Raw genomic sequence first — 19,575 nt, forward strand, 5'->3', positions numbered from 1 at the left:
TAGAAGTGTAATACCGATTGTGAAAAAGGTCCCATTTAACTATGTCTATTAATGACACTTAATGATTATTAACTGTTCCTGTGAAACACAATCATGTTTTCAAGCTCTGTTTCAAATGATTAATTGAATGTGGAACCCAAGGTGAAAAGAATTCTCTCTACAAGACTGTCTTGGCTTGGGTGTGGTTTGGGCAATGTGAAACCCCGAGAAGCCTTAGTCTGGGATTGGCAATGGGAATTGACAGCGGGATCTAGATTAAGCCATTAACGATAAAACTGACGATGAAATTTCGTAAGAGCTCCTGAAAACAGAAGCAACCAATACTCAAACATTAAAGGGACCCTGTAACACTTTCAATAAACGCATTCACTCGATAAACGCACTTTCCTTCGTGTCTGGAAGCACTGCAAAAGCTACAGTTATCGCCAGCACGGAGCGGCATGGAGCGATTCGCTTGTTGCACCACATACGCCTTCCGTTTCTGCTTTGTTTTTGTGGCTCTATTTTTAAAGTTGCTAACGAAAAGAGTTCATTGCTGTAACTGAAGGAAAACCGGCCAACAGCACTACATGGCCTCAGTGACGTAATTCGGGCCGTCAAAGAACGTCAAGACCAGGAAAGAGAGAAAAATATCTTGGGCGAGTTTCGAAGTTATCTGATGAGCATAGAGCAGTAATTTCTGGCTGAGGTACTTTGCAACCCCCTAATCTAAGTCCTGGGTGTGTTGGGGGACTATGTTTTGCAAGCATTTAAGATTTTAAAAAAGTTGAAAAAAGTGTTGCAGGGTCCCTTTAATGAATTAGTAAACAATTTTTAATGCACATTCCCAGCCATCACCAGACCACGAACATTGCTGGTCAGTAATGGTGGCTGCGCCCTTTATAATTGGCCGCTGCTGCTCAAAGCGCGACGAAGACAAACAAACAAACAAACAAAATGAAACCACCACCACTGTTGCTAAACGCATATGCACAGACATACCACTACTGGCTTTGGCAAATGCACCTTTAGAAAGCCTGAAAATGAAGAGGTACAGGACGGTGAGGACAGTGAGGCTCGTTGGTGTGCTTGCAGTTTTTTCCCATCTCTGCAGCCTTAGCGAAAGGAGAAGCACTCATCTCCTGCAGCACAAAACAGTGCAGTCGAGTACCATGGCCAAGGCTGGTGATGCCCAGAGCCGGGCCTAAACGCTGCCAGTGGTTCGTCTTCACCAACTTGCCACAATCGGACCACTCGGTCGTCACCAGCAGAACACACAATTCTGTCCGCTTCGCCATAGCTCAGCTGTGTCTTCAGTCCGTTGTTGCAATGGTCCCGAAACTCTTGCACGATTTTCTGGCCACGGAGGTCGACCTGAACGTATAAAAAGGAAGAAGAGCATCAAAACAGCTCGTTCCACTACTGTGGTGATCCACTTTCTCTTCCATACCATCCCTTCGAGTTGAAAGCAAAACCAAGTCTGGCATAAGATTACCTGGCATCTTACAGTTACATGACTTGTCAGCGCCTTTTTAGCACAACCAGGCTGTTTTCAACAATCCACGTGATACAGAGCTTCTCACTAAAAGAACACCAACACAGCTACCCTTTGCAAATGGTGACTGCTTTTTTTTCAAAACAGCAGAAAGGGAATGTATAACTAATAATGACAGTTTGTCCCCTGCATAGGATATTAGAGCAGTATCACGTAGGAAGCATACATATTAGTAGTTTAGAATGGATGTGGTTTTTGAAGGGAAGTGTCCTGTTGCACACACGGAAGTTCAGGTCCTGTTGGCTATGCCAAAAACAAACCTTCATGTTTCTTGTAGCCAACTTCAAGAATACTGTATGCAGTAGGTATGAGTGGATAGTAAGTTCTCGACGCCTGAGAAAATATTTCACGATTGCTTATGCAGGACTGGGCAGAGAGATGAAGAATTATACTTCCATTGTAATTTTCGAGAAAAAAAAAGGGGGGGGAGGGGGGGGGTGCACAGATGAAGTCATACTTGTATTAAAAACACAACCAGTGACAAACATGAGGGTTTAGAAATACTGCTCCAAATTTTCTCCTTATGGTCATTATTTGGGACACCATTGTAAGCTATTTTGGGTGACGAAATATTGCCTCTGGTATTCTGGGAGAATGAGTCTTCCCTGAGAAGCAGTGACCATGTCCTTTCCCGACTGCATTGCTAAATGGCATTAGTGACCCTTGCCAACAGGAATTAATGTTTGCAACCCAGTTGCGATAGATACGATATGGATTTTAAGACGTGTGGTAATTTTTTCTGAGTTAATTTTCGTTTTTGCAATTGAAGATACATCCTTAGCATTTTTCAAATGTAAAAATTTATGCCGAAGAGGATATAGTCGGCCACTCTGCATAAAACTAAAGAGCTCATACCAAGACTAGTTTTCCATCGTAGGCGCTTGCCAGAAGCCTGCTGCCACCGTTGATCAGCTTGAGAGACACAAGACCACGCCCCAAGGGAATGGCATATGCGTGCTTCGACTCTGGATGGTCACGGAGGTCGGCACAAAACATGTTACCGCGGTGCGTTCCGATTAGCAGCAAGCTGCCGCCACTGTCCCATTCCAGGCTCAGCGGCTGCTCGCGGCGTGTCCACACCTCCGATGAAGACTCAGTCCCAGGCACACGCAAGAGTCGTACTTTACGCTCTAAGCCGACGGCATGGATCTGGCCTCCGGCCACAGAAGCACAGCTTCGCAGTGCTTCGCTTCCAAAATCCCACGTCTTCGCCGTGCCCTCCCCTTCCAGAGTGCGCGACTCCACAAAGCTGGTAGTTCTTGACGTGCAATCAGAAGGCACGCAGGCGTACAATGCGTGTGCTGTTCCATCGGCACGTCGGCACACGCTTATGTCTACGACCTGAAATGAGTGAATGCATGTGTGAATAAATGAACCAAACAGTGAATTCATTGAGTGCTTATCTGTGAGGCCTGGAAGACTACATGGACCTACATAACACGATGGCGATCCAGATTTCTCTCTGCATACTACTGTCAGCATTTGGCCATAAAATTATTAGAAACAATTTCTGCAGCATCTGCTTACACACACAAAAAAAAGCCTAAGCTGCAGCAAAACACTATGCACAGTAAAGAAGCGTGCAGGCTAAGCCCAAATGCACATTTTACCAGCAGAGCTGTTTAATCTAGACTTCCAGCCTTGCCAGGCGTCGCTCAAAAATCAGCGCAGCAAAGTGACGAAGAGGAAAATGCTAGGACAAAAAGTGTGAGGGCAAGTGGCGAGGAGTTGACGAGAAGGTGCGACGAGTGCACATCACGGCGCACACGTTCAGGTGGGGAGGCGCCTGTCGGGGATTGGCTGGACCTATAGTTCATCTCATAAGCTACATGCAGCACTGTGGAGGCTACATTGTTATCAATAGTGCGCCCACTGAGGGCGCCTAATCCGCCGTGAAGGGGGTCCTGAAAGGACACTCCCTTCTCCCCTCTCAGCAAGTGGCACCGCACGGCCCCGGCGCCTTTTGTCGCTTCCTTCGCGGTGAGTTAGGCGGCCTGAGGGGGACAACAATGTAGCCTCCACAGTGCTGCATGTAGCTTGTGAGATGAACTATAGTGATCGCATAAGCGCCGCTGCCTCAGTCTTCGCATCTCAGTTGTGAGTGTGGCCAAATATTTTTTCGTATGAGCAGCAGAAGTCCCATCACAAAACAGTATCTCAGAAAATTCACTTTATGTTATGAGGCACGCTGTAGATGAGGGCTGTGAATTAATTTAGACCACATTAGCATCTTCAACGCACTCAGAAATCAAGAGTTGTATGAAGCCAGCCAATCTGGTAGGAAAAACACATGACTAATTTCAAGCTGGCACTGACCACAAAAAATTATACAAACGACATTTTGGCACCCGTATGAGAGCCTTCTTGACAATAAAGGTGAGGGCACAAGCCATACGAGCAACTTAAAACCTTTGTTTTTATAAACTTTTATAGTCAGTGTCAGTTTTTATTCTTTTGCCCAGAAGTCCTATACAGATGGCCTCCTTTCTCTATATATAAGGCAACGCTCCATAGCCCTAACTGCCATGCCATTGTGGCTGGAACGCAATCAGGCAACAAGCATAATGCTGCTAAAATAAGGGTGCCTATACTTTCAGTTTCTGCTCTTCTTAAACCTCGCTGAATTTACTTAGGCAACTATCTTTCCTCATACACAGCAGCAGTCAACTGGAGTATTTATTATGCCCCACACCACAAGGCGCATAGTACAAGGTATAAAGCTAATATATCTGAGGAAAACTTCGGGTCCCTTGCCGCAAGCTCAACTCCAGATTTTGCAATTAATCATGCTGCCTACTCCCATAACAGGAACAAGGAATCCCACTACTCCTTTAACACAGAGTCCTCCCTCTCTTCCTTCGGCGAGTACTACACAGGAGTGATTGGTGAGAATGTTCATGTAACGTCAGGAAATATGTGTGAATTTGACGAGTGTGCAGGCCTGAGCTGGATGGAGCATACTCAAAGAACTGCTTATGCCTGAAGACGTTAGTGTACCCCTCAAAAAAAGTCAGTGATCCCACCCTTTATGCACAAGAGTCTCGGTCACACCAGATGTACCCTGAGGACATGTTCCACTCTGCCGTCTACTTATCTATCATTGGGTATGCCTGTCTCTTGTTAGGTATGGAATCGTGGCCACCACATTTCACTCCTCGCATCAAGAAAAAGAGCGCTAAAAACCACGACAGAAAAAACGAAAAACGACAAGATAGATGCGCTCCTCGCGTCAATGAAGCGCTCCCACACCCTCCCTGTAGGAGAGGAGGTCATGATCTTCTTGCAAGCTTCTTGCCTGGACCCCCAGTCATTTACGTTTCAATTAAAAAAAAAAAATCACAGCTACACCTTGTGTGCAACGTGCGTGGCGATGGTCCGTACGCCGGCCGAGGCCAAGGGGTCCGTCACGACGCTGCGAAGAACTGATCCGCGCCGTCCGTCAACTTCAGTCTGAGACGCCCATGAGCCGACCACGATGCCCGGTATTTGGCCGCCTGAGAGAAAGGTGCACTCTTCCCCGCAGTCCACTCGCACTTGTGACGTGCTCTTAAGCGACGCCAAGCGTGCACGACTCACGGAAGCCGCCAGGCTGTCGCACCGCATCTGTCCTGTCTGCACGCGACTTAAACTTCGAGGCAACGCAACGCTGCGCCGTAAGCTTGCCTCGACGACCTCGCGACACTTCTTTTCGGCATGCTTCGCTGCGATGGACGCCATCGTCAGCGGGTTGTGCCTGTTTTGGCCGGGCGTCAGACGGAAATATCGTTTCTGCGACGCATCGTAATAGAATCCCGGCAAATGAAACGGGTCGTCTTCCTTAAAGTCGCTACTGGCTGCGACGGAGCTCGCAGAACTACCGTGCGTGCCAGGCCGCCGCCGACGTCTTCCACAATTGCTCATGTCACCACACGCACTACGTTGTAACCAACCGTTGAAACAACGCCTTGTACGTTGCTGCAAGTTCGATACGGTCGCAGAGTACTGGACAGTAGTAGATCGCCGTCACTACGGTCACTGTTTAGCGCTGTTTAATATCTTTGGGCAAGTGTCTGCTACTACCCGGTGAATTTGACCGGTCCATTCGCTCCGCTTGCACCACGTGAACCAGTTCAGGCGGTGCAGCTCGCGGCACCATAGAGCTAATACTGGATTAGAAGCACGACCGGCTAATGATTAGAACACTGTCGTGATTAGAACACTGTAACTATAGAGGCTAGAAAGGTTTTCTGGCCTTGTAACTGTAACTGGATCAAGTATTCCTCCAGTCCATGGGATCAAGCCGCCTTTGGTGTATGGCTCAACATGGATTTGAATCGTGCCGGCAGCAGTCAAAGGAAAATAGAGAGCGCAGAAAAAAAAAACTCAATTTGTTCTAAAATAAGTTATTTTTAAAGACGGTTGCTGCTGCCATGAAATAGTCGCATGGTTGTTAAAACAAACGAATAAATATGGCTGTATTCTTTCTTAGAATCTCAACTGTGAGTCACACTTCCCGTAGTTTTGGTTTACTTGTAATAACAATTCAGTTTTAAAGGCCGTAGTGCGAGTCAATAACTTGTATTTTTGTTCCTCTCTCTTCACTGCGTTATTTCTCATAGTTATGACATAACAGTCTCTTTCCTCCGCAAGTGGGTGAAGACGGGGAGGGGGCATCAGGTTCAAAAACCTTAATCCAAAACACGCAAGAAAAGCGTGTCTCTTTCGCTCAACGTTTACTCTGCGGACTAGACCTGCTAGACCAGTGCGAACTGACAGGTTCAAGAACCTACGTCAAAAAAAAAAAAATAGACCACTGCCACTGGTGCGGAATGAAAGACACGTGCGCTCATCCGGCGTGTTTCTTGCTTTGGTCATGAATCGCACTACGTTGTTTATGCTTGTTCAGAAGCCGAACAGCATGCTTTTGTCACAGAAATGAATGGCTCCATTAGGGCAATTAGGGCCTAGATGGCGTAGCCGGCGCTAAAGGAGAGGGTATAATGGGCGATCCATACGTAAGCAAACTGGTGCAGCGAGAAGCAACTTTTCCTTTCTCTGCGCACAAGCAGCCGCCGAAGCGCAGGAAGCATGAGAGGGCGATCATCAGCAGCCCAACGTGCGTGCGGCGGTTGCTGAGGGGCTAGCTAGCCGCTCCCGCAGCAGCCCGAGTCCGTCCGCTTGCGTCTGTGCGTCGCCTGGACGTGAAGGATGGGCGAAGCACGTTGGGCGCCTCCTCCGGTATCTCGCGCACGTCCGCTATCTGCTGATCGCCGAGATATGCTGCTGCCGCGAGCCGCGGGCCCTCTTCAGAAGAGCGTCGGTGCGCGGTCGTCCTGACGCGATGTCGGCGTCCAACGCGACGGTCGACCTGTTCCGGGATGGCGTGGCCTCGTACTTCGCCACGGCCGTGTGCCCCTCCTGGTTGCCGACCAACCATCTGCTCTTCCAGCTGGCCAACATTTTTCTCTTCCTCTCGTACATGGCCCCTCCGGGCCTGCACGGACTACTGTACCTCCGCGTGTGCCTGACATTGGGCAGCTTCTTCTTCGCCCTGTGGGGCTACGTGATCTTGTGCGCCTTCGACACCATGGTGTGGAACGCTTTCTTCACTGCCATCAACCTGGTGCACACGTGCGTGGTCATGTACATTCTGCGGCCCGTGCGGCTGCAGGCCGACATGGAGATTGTGTACCGCGAGATCTTCGAGCCGCTCAAGGTGTCGCGCCAGCAGTTCCAGCCGGCGGCCGCCTCGGTCAAGGCGGTCGTCGAGCTGAACGAGAAGGACACTTACTCCCAGGAGGGCGTCACGCGCGCCGACTGCCTCACGCTGGTGCTCAAGGGCCGCTGCCTGGCCTCGCAGAAGGGCCGCCCGCTGCAGATCGTCGACCGCAACGAGTTCCTCGACTCGCCCGAGTGGTTCGGCGTCTGCAGCGGCGACAACTTCCAGGTGACGACCACGGCGCTCGAGCGCTGCCGCCTGGTCGTGTGGAACCGCGACAAGCTCAAGCTCACCATCAGCGGAGACAGCTTCCTGCAGGCCGTGTTCGACAACGTGCTCGGCAAGGACGTCGTCAAGAAGCTGCTCTTCGTCACCGAGACGTCGGCCCACAACGGCCTCGACTTGGACGCCTCCTCCGAGACCACCAAGCTGCTCATTCAGATCAAGGAGGCCGCCATCCGCAGTGAAGCGAAGGCGGCAGGTAAAAAAGGGCCGGCCGCCGCCGCAGTGATCGCGTTAGGCCCGTCGTGGGTGTGCTCATTCACGGTGCTGGTGCGCGTAGGTTGCGCCGCAGTGCTTTGTGCCCGTCTCGGGCGTGGCGTGTACCACTGTTTCGTGTTGTCGCCGCCGGATGAAACGAGCCGTAACGCACCCAGGCTGCTGCTCGTGTACAGTTACAGTCTGTTGTAAACATACTCAGGGCAGCCAGATGCCAAGCTAAATTGCATTAACTAATGATGTGAGCTGCAGATCAAACAAAACTGCTCGAAAAAAAAAAATCTGGCCTGCTATTTAAGCCAGACATGTGGCTTTCAGCCATTTTATACTTAGAGGAGTCAATATAGGGCTCCACAGATAATTGGGTCAAGTTTTACCCAGCTTGCGAAGCCACCCTGCATTTTTTCTAGCACCATACGTGGTAAATTAAGGGCACAGCATTGTGACAACCATCGCACTTCTGTGCCAGTTCCAGTGACTTGACCTTGGATGAGAGCTGGGCACACTACTGTCTGCTTGATAACGCTCACTGCCCAGGCCCTTATCTCTTGAGTAGCTTGGCCTAGCATCAAGAGCGGTGTGCTCAATAGTCAATAATCTTGCTGGCCAAGGACACTTACAACAGCGTAGAGCAGGAGTCTATCAGGCTCAAGTCTGCATGTAAAAACGTTCACCTTTTCTCTCTCCTGTCTTCTCTCTCTTTTTAGAGCTCAGAAAATATTAGCGCGGTAAGTATTTCTGAAACTGCAGGTTAACCATGTTGACCTGCATCGTGCTAGATTTTATTGGGTATCCGTCATATGACTGCCCTTTTTGCATGAAATCATAAACCCATGTCCTTGCAAGAGGGTGTGAGCACAATTTGACGACTGCTCGACTGTGAGTGCGTTTTGCACCACATTTCGAAACTGGAGTCTTGGTCATTTGCAAGTTGAAGGGACACTGAAATGAATTTGTCGAGCTGTGATTTTTTGGCGCATTGTGTAACTTAAATGACATAAACACTCAATAATTATTTTTTTTAAAGAACCTCTTCATGAAGTATTACGCAGCATTTAAGTGAAGCTGCAGAGTCCTGAAGAAGGAACACCACCAACTAGTGTAATAATGGCGCCATGGTTCCCAGTGCAGTTTGAACGTATTTCAAACTGCGTTGCGCTGCTGAGCACGAGGTCGCGGGTTCGATTCCCGGTCGCGGTGGCTGCATTTCTGATGGAGGCGAAAAGATCCCCAGGTGCTCAAAATTAATCCGGAGCCCTCCACTACGGCGCGCCTCATCGCCTACGTTGCGTCGGCGCGTTAAACCCTACAATCAATCAATGTATTTCAAACTAAAGAATTTTCATCTTGGCATGTTTCCTGTTTAGCATAGTCTTTGTGCATGCATTGTCTATAAAAGTTGAACCTGCTTGCAGTCTTTCACGAGGCGGATGGTTGAAGAGAAGCAAACTTTTGAACGCACTTTTCTTATGAACGAAATGCTGGCGGTTGAAAAGTACATGGCGGTCATTCCAAACTGATAAAAGTAATAGGATTATGTTGGTAATTCTCTTCAATGTCACCTAAAGTGTTGCTACCAGAGAAACAGTAATGTGCACCATGTCGTCATGACTAAGGCAACGCAATATTGCCTAACATAAAAATACTATGTGCCCCTCCAAAAATTTTTCATTTATTCCTGCCACAATGCTTGTGATCCCAAAGCCCGAGGGCTTTAGGATAATGTGGATTGTGTTGAGTTGCATGTGTAGCACGTTGCTGATACAGGCATTGAAAAGTTAGTTTATTCCAGGCTTTTGTTTGTATACCAGCCTACTGGCCAGCAAAGGGCACTTGCATGTTTGCAGTCACTATTAATTGCAGCTGAAATCAGTACTTTGCAAAGTTTTATTTAATAAGGTAATTATACAGCTTACCGACATTAAGCCATTAAGGTTGCTGTTTTTTTCCAAATATGTACTTGAGTGAAATAATTATTGAAGAAATTAAGTGTTGAAAATGACAAAATTGTCGTCACATATAGTTGGTGGAGGCCACAAAACGAGTCCACAAAGACTTTGGTTGTTTCGTACTTACAAATGTAGGTGCTCGTGCGTGTTTCATGGTTGGTTCTCTTTCCTTTTTTGGGTGGAGTAGATGGGAGGTAGTGATGAAGCTTGTGATTTTTTGTAGAAAATATGAACTTTCAATTCTTCAACACCTTGGCACAACACATGGGTACTGTTGAAGGGACAGGCAACCGATTTTCGTGGAGTGCATGTCTTTTAGCTCATATAAAAGCCAGCGTTTTAATACTGGAGCAACCGCAAGGAATTTCTAAACAAACAGGCGGAAATAATTTTGCACTAAAATGTCTCAACTCTGAAAAGTGGCACCATGTAGTGTCTAAGTGCGACACTATTGTAAGTGTTTAAACAAGTCCGTCGGTTTCGATGCGTGGTCAAAAACCGCATCAAGGGATTGGAAAGGTTGCGCATTATTGTTATAGCCAGGGAAAAATTTTTAGATACCTTTTTTTTTATATCTCAAGTGCAGTTAAAAGTATATTGCTGCACGGCTCACTGTGAATGTTGCCAGCATTTTGTTTTGGCGGACCACGTATGGCTGGTAGATCTAAAAAAAAAAACTGATTTCAAAAGTTCTAATGCGCTGTCGGCAGAACCGTTTCGGATTAAGAGGTTTCAAGTTGTGCCCTTTCATTTGGGATAAAGAAAACATGCCCAACAAAAATCAGTTGTCTGTAAGCTAAAAGCAGTGCAGAGCATCGTCACGAACGAGAATTTTTTCGGTGTCATTTGAAGCAGTCTTGTTCAAGCTAACAATTCTGTTACCCCTAAAAGTTATAACAGGTGTACGAACCCGGTTAGAAGGCAGTAAATGCACATCAGTCTCTCTCAAATTACTGGCCACTCATTTCACTTGGTGCCATTGCTTACAGGTCAGTCCAGCTTCTGGCAGTGTGCATTTGCTTCTAACCAGTTCTGCAAGATCGTTGTCATCCCACGTCCAGAGGGAAAATTTCCCTTTCAGCTAGTAGTTCCATCAATGCAAGGATTAAAATGTTACGAAAGTCATGCCAAATTTGTACTTATCTCGTTTAAGAATAGGGAATTCCTTGTTCATGGGTTTTATAATATTGTAAATCTGGGTGAAAAACGTCTGGTGTTGTTTTGAGTGCTGCAAACAAGGGAGAAATAATGTGTTTAGGTTTTATTCGCTTAAAAAAATATCCTTAGGAAATTTTGACAGGTTTTGATAAATTTTGATGAGGCAAGTACAGCAGGGAACAGGTAATGGCCCAGAAATAAAGTTGCTAAACTTGCACAACTTTGGCTTTTTGTAAAGGTCATTTTTATGCCGCTATTGAGCTGCCTATATGTCGCCACGGCTGCCGTTGAAATTTCTGCTCTTGCAAATATCTTCCCAGGATGCACAGCCAAAAACTCAGTTGAAACAAAGTTTTTGCAGGCTATCGCAGAAGTATTAGTAAAACCCCAATACAGGGCTCCATGTAAGTAGGTGAAAAGATGAATTTTTTTCTTTTTCTCATCACCTAATTTGTTTTTTTTTTTTCAAAATATGGCAACATCTTTTTAGACTTTCAGTGCAAATTTAATGAGGTCACGCACTAGCAAACAGGTTTAGTGGTAGAAATACTTGCATTGATTAAAGCTGACAACTGGTGGAATTTCATCTTTGCAACTACCGCACATTGTGTGTGAAGACTATTTTCCTGGCTTCACACACACGCACAAAAAACCACCTTGAAATAGATTACTAAAGAAAGACGTGCCAGTCATTTGCTTTGTGTTTCCACAGCTTTTCACATCGCAGTTTCGGTGGCATCTCTTCTACATACATTAAATGCCCTGAACCCTTCCCCCCCCCCACCCACTCCCCTCTTGTGCAGACTCTACTGCTGTGAACGTGTGGAACTGGAATCGACGGCGGCCCCGCATTCAAGACCCAGAGACTGCGGTCTAGGTTGGCTAGACCACTGGTGTCCAGCCTCCAGCGAGGTCACACCTGCTGCCAAATGCATTTCATATCATTAAACTGCGCTGAACAAGAGCACACACATGCATTGTGTCCTTGCTTCCATGCCGCCGTCCTTATGCAGCAGCACCACTTGACAAGTACGCTCGAGAGACCAATGACACGTTTTTATTTCGCTCCGTGACTGTGACCATGGCACTGTGTATACGAGAGGGATGAGTTTTGCGAGTGCAACAACAACGCAGCTGCCGCGGGTGGCACGAGATGCGTATTTACAATGTAGGCGCGTGACAGAGTGAAACTTGAGATCCACGTTGCTTCGTCCGGGGTGTGGCTTCTCCAAGGACTCCTCTTCCCCCATTCACTTGCAGCACTGCAGTGGCTGTGACCAATCTCTGGAGAAAAGGGGCACTAAATTCTTGCAAGACATCACCCCCACCGTGTGGGTAGACCCGAAATACACGCTAGAGAGCCAACAGGACTCCACTGAATGGTGAAGCAAGCGCTCCGTAATTGAAAACACAACCGGGCATGGTGAAACGCTGGAAGGGGCCCTCTGTACCACGCAATCAACTGGGAAGATTCGTGGCAGCCTGTTTCACCAAAAGCAAGCGCTTCATAGTTGAAAACATAACTGGAAGGGCCCCACACAATCAGCTGGGAAGATTCACAACAGACTCTGTTTCACCAAATGCATGTTCGCGAGGCGAACTCCCGTCATGCGCACTTGCTTGAACTACATCTCGGCGGCTATGAATCGAACGCTGGGTGATTGTGTCTCTGGGGAAGGACATGAGGTGCACGGGTGATGGCTATCATACAGGCGTGTTTTGGCAGCCGAGTTGTCCCTGTTGGCTCCCTAGCACATGTTCTAGATCAATGCATATGTCAGAATAAATGAAATGTAAATGCAAGAACGCACGTGGCCTTCAACCAACGCCAGCAACAGCACAAGCCTTTAGGAAAGTTGGCAACCCACTTAAAATCAGATTGGGTATATATCATCTCGACAGTTGAAGTTACACTTTTGAATGGGTAACTGAGAAGGGGCCATGAAGACAACATGCAAGCTTGTTTTATTCAAATGATTTGGTGTTTTATAGTACCCCTGGCACTTGTATGGCAACAAACAATGCTTTATTCACCGGGAAATTTCATATTTAATTCAAAATTTCACCCCCGCTGGCTACGTCACGTTTCGTGATGTCGGCAATTATGCATTAGACAAAGGTACCCAAGATGAAGACTTTGTATGTTGAATGAGGCACCTGCCATCTTTTAAGTATTCCAAAAAAGTAGCTGGTGAGTTGCATGCCTATTTTCTATTTTCCTCATAGCATAGCTCATTTGAGCGAAGATTGCATTAAAAGTGGCAGTGTTACTCTAACAAGGCGACCTTTTTAATAAACCAAACTTGTGTTTCGTCTTTATGGCCTCTTCAAAGCTATGCTAAGAACCGCTTATACCTGATGACGTAATGCATTGTACTTTTTTTTTTTAAATCGGGAAAGCTATACTTGAACGATAAGGGCTCGGCAAATCCGGCACGCCAATGTGCCGAAGTGATCACGAAGCTAGCTAAGGCGCAGCGTTGGGCACAAAAAGAACAAGACGACGCCCCAGGAAGAGACGCTATTGTCACATGCCCTTTGTGCGCAATGCGGTGCACATCCTAGTTCCACACTTCATTCGTTGTAGTGATCTAATATCGGCCGATTGATATAGATTAATCCGATATTGTTTGTTCCGAATACCGGCGTGACGCTGTGCTCGCGCGGCTGAAGGCCACATGTTCCGAGGTGCGAAGAAGCGTTGCATGACAGAGCAGGGGCCTCAGCGCCAGCCAGCGGAGCCGCCGCGCTGTGGTGCCGAGGCAGGAGGGGGGTCCCTGCGCTGCACAAGCAGCACCTTGCGGCCCCCACTGAGCAGCACGGGGCGCGCGGTCACCCGCTCTCCAGTGCTCGTGGTGACCCGCTTGACCACCTCCACCCGCTGCGGCACTTGCTGCTGCTGCTGCTGCTGAAGGTGCACCTGGTGCTGCTGCTGCTGTTGCAGGGTGCCTGCACACAGAGGACCACACTCTCAGCCTCCTTCTACAACAGGACGGAAAGTTGGGCTACATTCATCCACGTACTCCATCTCTTTTTTCACACTTTTGTAGCGTGAGCTACACTGGCTGAGGTTGAGCAGTTTCGCGTGGCTCCTGGAGAGCCGTGCTGCGCATGTGCGAGGAGCAGTGACGTCACACGGCGCACAGAACATTGCTAGCTGCCCGGCGTCTTTCACGCACCCCATGCGCCCAGCGTCTTGGCCGACCTCTGTTCCGCACGTGGCAGCCTGGTCCACTTCATGATCATGCGAAGGGTGGCCGGGTGTGCAACTGATGGCTTGTGCGTCGCAGCAACACCGGCGTGCGCCTGTGGAACCAGCTTAGCTCTGGGGCGATTGGTGACGCTGCGCCGGAGCCGCTTGATAAATATACATGGGTCACATAATGCGTACACCGTGTGTGTCATTGAAGCAGCAGTAAGCATGATAATCAAGCTAATCCCAGACAACCAGGAAAGCTAAGATTAACCAGCTGAACCTTAGCTCAGGCTACGCATATCCCAGCATAGCCGAGCTAAGCCACTGCTAATTTTTTTACTTCAAGACCAGCTTCCTAGAATTTTTTAGGTAGGTCCAGGGGTGGTAGCTGGTAAGGCTAGCGACCCACTTCCTCAAAAGTTTCACTTGCAACTGTGGTTGTAACATACAAAGTTAGATTGATTACCCATGCTGGCATTTGGCGAATTTTTTTCCCCCATCAAGTATGTCCTCTGCAGTCCTCAGTTTCTTGGTTGTACGCCCAAAGACAGCCTATCCTATTATTTTCCCTAGATTTGCTAGATTTTGGGCTGGCTATTTATCGGGATTTTATGGTACTCATATGTGACACCACGAGAAATTCACAACCTTATAATGCAGTCTTTACATTTATGAAGAGAGTTGCATACAGAGAGCTTTGTTTGCTAAAGTGTCCCACTTACAATGCCAGAAACTCTAAGCCGGTTCTGTTTAAGCAGCAGTAGAGAGAGAGGGAGTAAACGTTTTATTAGCAATGCAGAGTTCTTACAGCAGAGTGAACGTCACATTTTCACTTCAGGGCTCTCCCCAACCCATCTCAATTTTCTAAAAGAGGTGCTTGGTATGCAGCTAATTTTCGACTTTAAATAAGCACAGACGTTGTCTATTGATAAATACCCTTATTTTCATTGACAATCGTAACCTACTCATCATTATTTAGGGGTGCCTCAGGAAAGCGCACTACAGCTTGCTAATTCCCCTGTCGACTTTTTTTCCCCCTAGGATTAGGTTTCAGCTATTTGTCCAGGATACTTGTCAGATTCCTGGACCTAGCGCGCATAAAAAACGCGCTGATGTCGTTTTTACAGCTTAGTGGGAATGCTTAACGCGTATATGCGCGACAACGCTGCACCTCCGAGAGTATTCACCGGAGCAAGCTGGCGTCGGTAACACCCGAGTCCGCCGGAGGTAGGTAAAACAAAAGACTGCAAACATTGCACTGAAACGGAGCAAAGGACTGAGATAACACCGACAGAACTGGTGGCGCTCATATGTGCTCATTTTTAGTAACGACGCGGCAAGATGCGGACGGACCAGCTTGGCCGATAACGTCAGTGGAAAAGCACGACCTCGCCTTTTCTGCGTTGCGCGAGTTTACAACGACGACGGGGCAGCTCCGGTTAGCGCTCAGGACATTTCTCGGTTTATTGTCACGTTCGCAAGAAATAGCAATGTAAACACGCGTTGCGCGAGTTTACAACGACGACGGGGTAGCTCCGGTTAGCGTTTATTTATCTCGGTTTATTGTCGTCATGTCCGCAAGAAACCGAACATCGCAATGTAAACACGCGTGCGATCAGGTTCCGCCTCCGACCACGGGCTGTTGTAGGCGAGTGCGCACTACGCCGCTGACGCCTGGTCGCCTGCGGGCAGGCTTGAACGGAAATTCCAAAACAGCACGCACGACGAACAACTGTGCAGTGCCGAGGGCGAGGAGGCGACGCGTGACAGCGCCTTGAATTATCGCCGGCGGCGCCGCGATTACAGGGCCGCGGGAACACAGCTATCACAACGCCGTGCAAGCATTCCGGCGCGGTGCTATGAGCCAGACGCAACATCTGCGCTCAGCCGCACGGCTATGCTAAAAAAACTCTTCTGTATAGACACGCAGGCTTCCGTTTCACCGTCGATTAACAGGCGACTGTCCCTGTTTTCTCGTTAACCGACCACACGCAGTTATTAGTGTCTGCTCCCACCGCGGGGCTCCGGGGGAAAAGGCCCGTCCGAAATGTTCAACAATGCTGGCAGCCGTCGGCGCCTAACGACGCGTGGGGCTTGGTTTGTGCGTATCACAAGCTGCCGCCGCAAATGCAGAAATAGATTTTCCGTCACCGCAAACAGCCAACACACACAGCGCGTAGTACCTTTACACCGTTTTGAGTTAGTTCACGCCGACACAATGTTGAAACATTGCAGAGAGCGCTTGCGCGTCAATTGACGTTTTCGATGTCCTTCAAAAGCACGACCACATGCATCTTTCCGCGTAGTGTGTGCGATGCACGCAGACGCGCACGCACTGAAAATGTGATCGGCTGCAGAGCATTGCGAACAGCAGAAACAGGTGGTACACATTTTTGAAACGTTCACAGAACCTGTGCACAACAATGGGAGCAGAGTCAGCATCACGTGCAGCGGCACACGCAAAATCGTCTGCTATGCGCGCATGCGCCAGCAGGCGAGCGAGATACATTTATTTTTGCTCTTTTGCGGTCGAGAAAGGCTTGGATTTTGCTCGCTCTCGCTATGCCAGTGCACTGGTGGAGAAAAAGCGGACCACCTGCCGTGAACAAAATTTAATTTGATTCGCCCGCTGATAGCTGCGCTAAAGTTAGAAGAGCAGTATGACACAGATGCATTACCTTCTTCAGATCACGGACATGATCGGTGTTTTTTCGCTGATTGAATTAACTGGTAAGGCTTTTTTTCTATTGCGAGTGCGGGTCAGACTGCCCGCGCCACGGTGCCAGATGTATGAGTGACGCAGGCGAGCTCATACCTTCAGGGTTTTACCTGCGCTCTCAGTGGAGGAAGTGCAACCTTGTGCGAGAGCGGACGAAATGTGCAGGGCCGGCTGACTCCATACAGCGACTGATCTGATTGCACCTGTCCTCAACTGTCCAGTGCGATTTAACTCGTGTTTTAAATAGACAGATTTAACATACCGTTTTTTTACTGCATGCACTAGCCTGCCTGGCTCGGTGACGCCTAGTTTTCAAAAAAAAAAAAAAAAGTACGGTACTTGCTTTTCCGACAGTCAAGTTTGCCGGAAAATATGAATCCCCAGGTGCCCGCTAGGTTTAATCATAGCCACTGATTTTTTTTCGCCGTTTTGAGCCATTTAAGGTTTGCAGATGACATAGCCTTGCTCAGTGAATCTGCAGAGAAACTCCAAAACATGATTGAGGGACTAAAATCAGAGCTTTGCCGTGGGGCTAAAGATAAACATGAATAAAACTAAAGTGATGATAAATAAACATGCTGAACGCGCCTTTTTTAGACTAGGAGTATAACTACCTTGGCCAGATGGTCAGTGCGGACCCAAACCACGAGAAAGAAATCAGGCGCAGAATAGGACTGGGACGGGGTGCATTCGGCAAGCACTCGCAAATAATGAAAAGTAAGATGCCTCTATCCCTAAAACAAAAGGTACTCAACTGATGCGTCCTGCCGGTGATGACATACGGAGCGGAAACTTGGCGACTTACTACTAAACAATTAGAAAGCAAGCTTAGGTCCGCTCAACGTGCCATGGAGAGAATAATGTTAGGAGTAACGCTTAGGGACAGAAAACCAGCTACCTGGATTAGGGACCAAACTCGGATAGATGATATAGTACAGGTTAAGAAAAAGAAATGGAGTTGGGCTGGCCATGTAGTACGACGAACGGACAACAGGTGGACCACAAGGACAACAGAATGGACACCGTGAGACAGGACTAGAAGAAGAGGAAGGCCACTAACTCGACGGAGAGATTAAATATGAAAATTTGGAGGCAAGGAATGGACACGGGGAGCACAGGACAGAAGTGGGTGGAGGTCAATGGGGGAGGCCTTCGTACTGCAGTGGATCCAAATAGGCTGTTGTTGTTGATGATGATGATGATGATTTTTTTGCCTAACAATATCGTCAAACAGGGTGCGTATTTTCATGGTGTTGTTAGGTGGCGGCTGCGTTGTTTGTCACTAGAACCACTAAATAAGATCGCTTATTTAGTTTATCAAGTGGCTCTGGTTGTAATGAGTGTGTCCAACCGAAAAAAAAAAAAAAAAACAGTTTGGTTACGATTTAGGCTTGAGAAAATTCAGTTAATTATGGTTCAGTTTTTGTTCGACTAAATCACATACCAAACCAGTTCACAAGCGCCGTACCAATTTGCAAACCAGTTCAAGGAGTTGAATCATTACGGCATACGAACCACCTGTCTAATGACAATTCGTAATAGGGGAATTTGTAACAGGGCCATTGGTTACGCCGGGCAATTCGTCATTAGGACCATTCGTTGCTTGGGGAAACTGCAGGTTTGCCCACTCAATTTAATCCAAGTGCCAACCAATTTAATCCCGCTGTCGGAAGGCTGTTCAGGGGTGTTCTGTGAGGAATTAGGCGCAGCTTTGCGGGCTTTGATGCGCGTGGTGTGATGAAAACGTGGTGTTTCTTGATCCATTATGTACAAAATATCTGATGCAAACAGCTTAATATACATTTACTAACACACGCAGACCGTTGCTGTGAGCTGATCGCCTGCGAGAGCGCCATCGATAACACACATCAGAAGTTTTGTCTGGTCGTCGTGTAACAATGCCTTCAAAAGATCCTTTGATAAAGGCACATTACTTAAATGCCCTTTTCATTCTGGTTTTCAATAATTCGAAGCTTTTCTGCAGCGTTAAGCATTATTTCCGAATTATAATATCGTACGCGGGATCGTCAGAAATATTGCCTACTGGCGACAGCAGTGTCTGCTCGCATAAAAATACGCTGGCAAATCTGCTGGGGTAACAATATGCGAGGAGACGATACTTCTGACGATCTCGCAGACGTTCACCGCATGCCACCAACGGATCAAACGAGACCACTCTCCTGGTCTGCAGGTATTAGTAAAATTATGTCCATTAAGCTGCGCGCACATGGCATTTTGCATGCAAGGCAAGGAACACCACATTTTCATCATACCATGCGCATCAAAACCCGCAAATCTGCACCTGATTCCGCACAAAATACCCCTGAAACAACCTTCCTACAGCTGGTATAAATTGGTCGGCACTTGGATTAAATTCGCTGGCACCTGGATTAAATTCGAAGGCGTTTGGATTAAATTGTATGGCGATTGGATTAAATTGAGCGGGAAAACCTGTAGTTGTTCAAAAAGAAAAGTTTTAACATTTCAAGATCAGAAGCTTACCGAAATTGGGGAAATACGCCGAAGAATGGAACGCATATGTATAAAAGATAAAATTTCAAAGCCTTCGAAGAAACGTTCAATTCACTCTTACGCTGACACTGCACAGGAGTCTGCATGTGCGCCGGGTAAGTCGTATCACTCAAGGCCAAAAGGTGACTGGTTCAGTGTATGTGCAGTTTGTAGAACGAACTCAAGACATACAACAACAGATTCTGCGTCAAAAGGTATATGCAGAATTACCAAACTAAACCTAATTCTTTTCATGTACACCTTCTTGTCAAAATGAGTGATACATATTGATAACTTGACTGTGCTGTATTC

At 47.6% G+C, this 19,575-nt stretch overlaps 3 protein-coding genes across 3 annotated transcripts in view; 1 reads left to right on the forward strand and 2 right to left on the reverse strand.

Annotated features, from left to right (window-relative positions):
• Positions 1-937: 937 nt before the first annotated feature.
• LOC144152043 (DDB1- and CUL4-associated factor 4-like) lies at positions 938-6,030 on the reverse strand. Its single transcript, XM_077683233.1, has 3 exons — positions 4,883-6,030; positions 2,390-2,875; positions 938-1,353 (listed from the first exon to the last, which is right to left on the reverse strand). Exons 1-3 carry the CDS (start codon positions 5,432-5,434, stop codon positions 1,096-1,098), a joined length of 1,296 nt encoding a protein of 431 aa, XP_077539359.1. The 5' UTR covers positions 5,435-6,030; the 3' UTR covers positions 938-1,095.
• Positions 6,031-6,494: 464 nt separating this feature from the next.
• Positions 6,495-11,804, forward strand: LOC144152044 (popeye domain-containing protein 1-like). The gene is made up of 2 exons (XM_077683234.1): positions 6,495-7,713; positions 11,641-11,804. The coding sequence occupies exons 1-2, from the start codon at positions 6,855-6,857 to the stop codon at positions 11,712-11,714; spliced, it is 933 nt and encodes a 310-aa protein (XP_077539360.1). The 5' UTR covers positions 6,495-6,854; the 3' UTR covers positions 11,715-11,804.
• A 74-nt stretch (positions 11,805-11,878) lies between these two features.
• LOC144152041 (uncharacterized) overlaps positions 11,879-19,575 on the reverse strand; it is a 32,081-nt gene continuing 24,384 nt past the window's right edge. Inside the window, exon 6 of the mRNA XM_077683231.1 lies at positions 11,879-13,786. Within this exon, the coding sequence (XP_077539357.1) occupies positions 13,560-13,786 (227 nt within the window). The 3' untranslated portion in view covers positions 11,879-13,559. The remainder of the gene's footprint in view (positions 13,787-19,575) is intronic.

This window comes from Haemaphysalis longicornis, unplaced genomic scaffold (assembly GCF_048455015.1).
Source record: "Haemaphysalis longicornis isolate Haplotype H1 unplaced genomic scaffold, Haemaphysalis longicornis Haplotype H1 scaffold_9, whole genome shotgun sequence".
In the NCBI taxonomy this organism is placed as follows: domain Eukaryota; kingdom Metazoa; phylum Arthropoda; class Arachnida; order Ixodida; family Ixodidae; genus Haemaphysalis; species Haemaphysalis longicornis.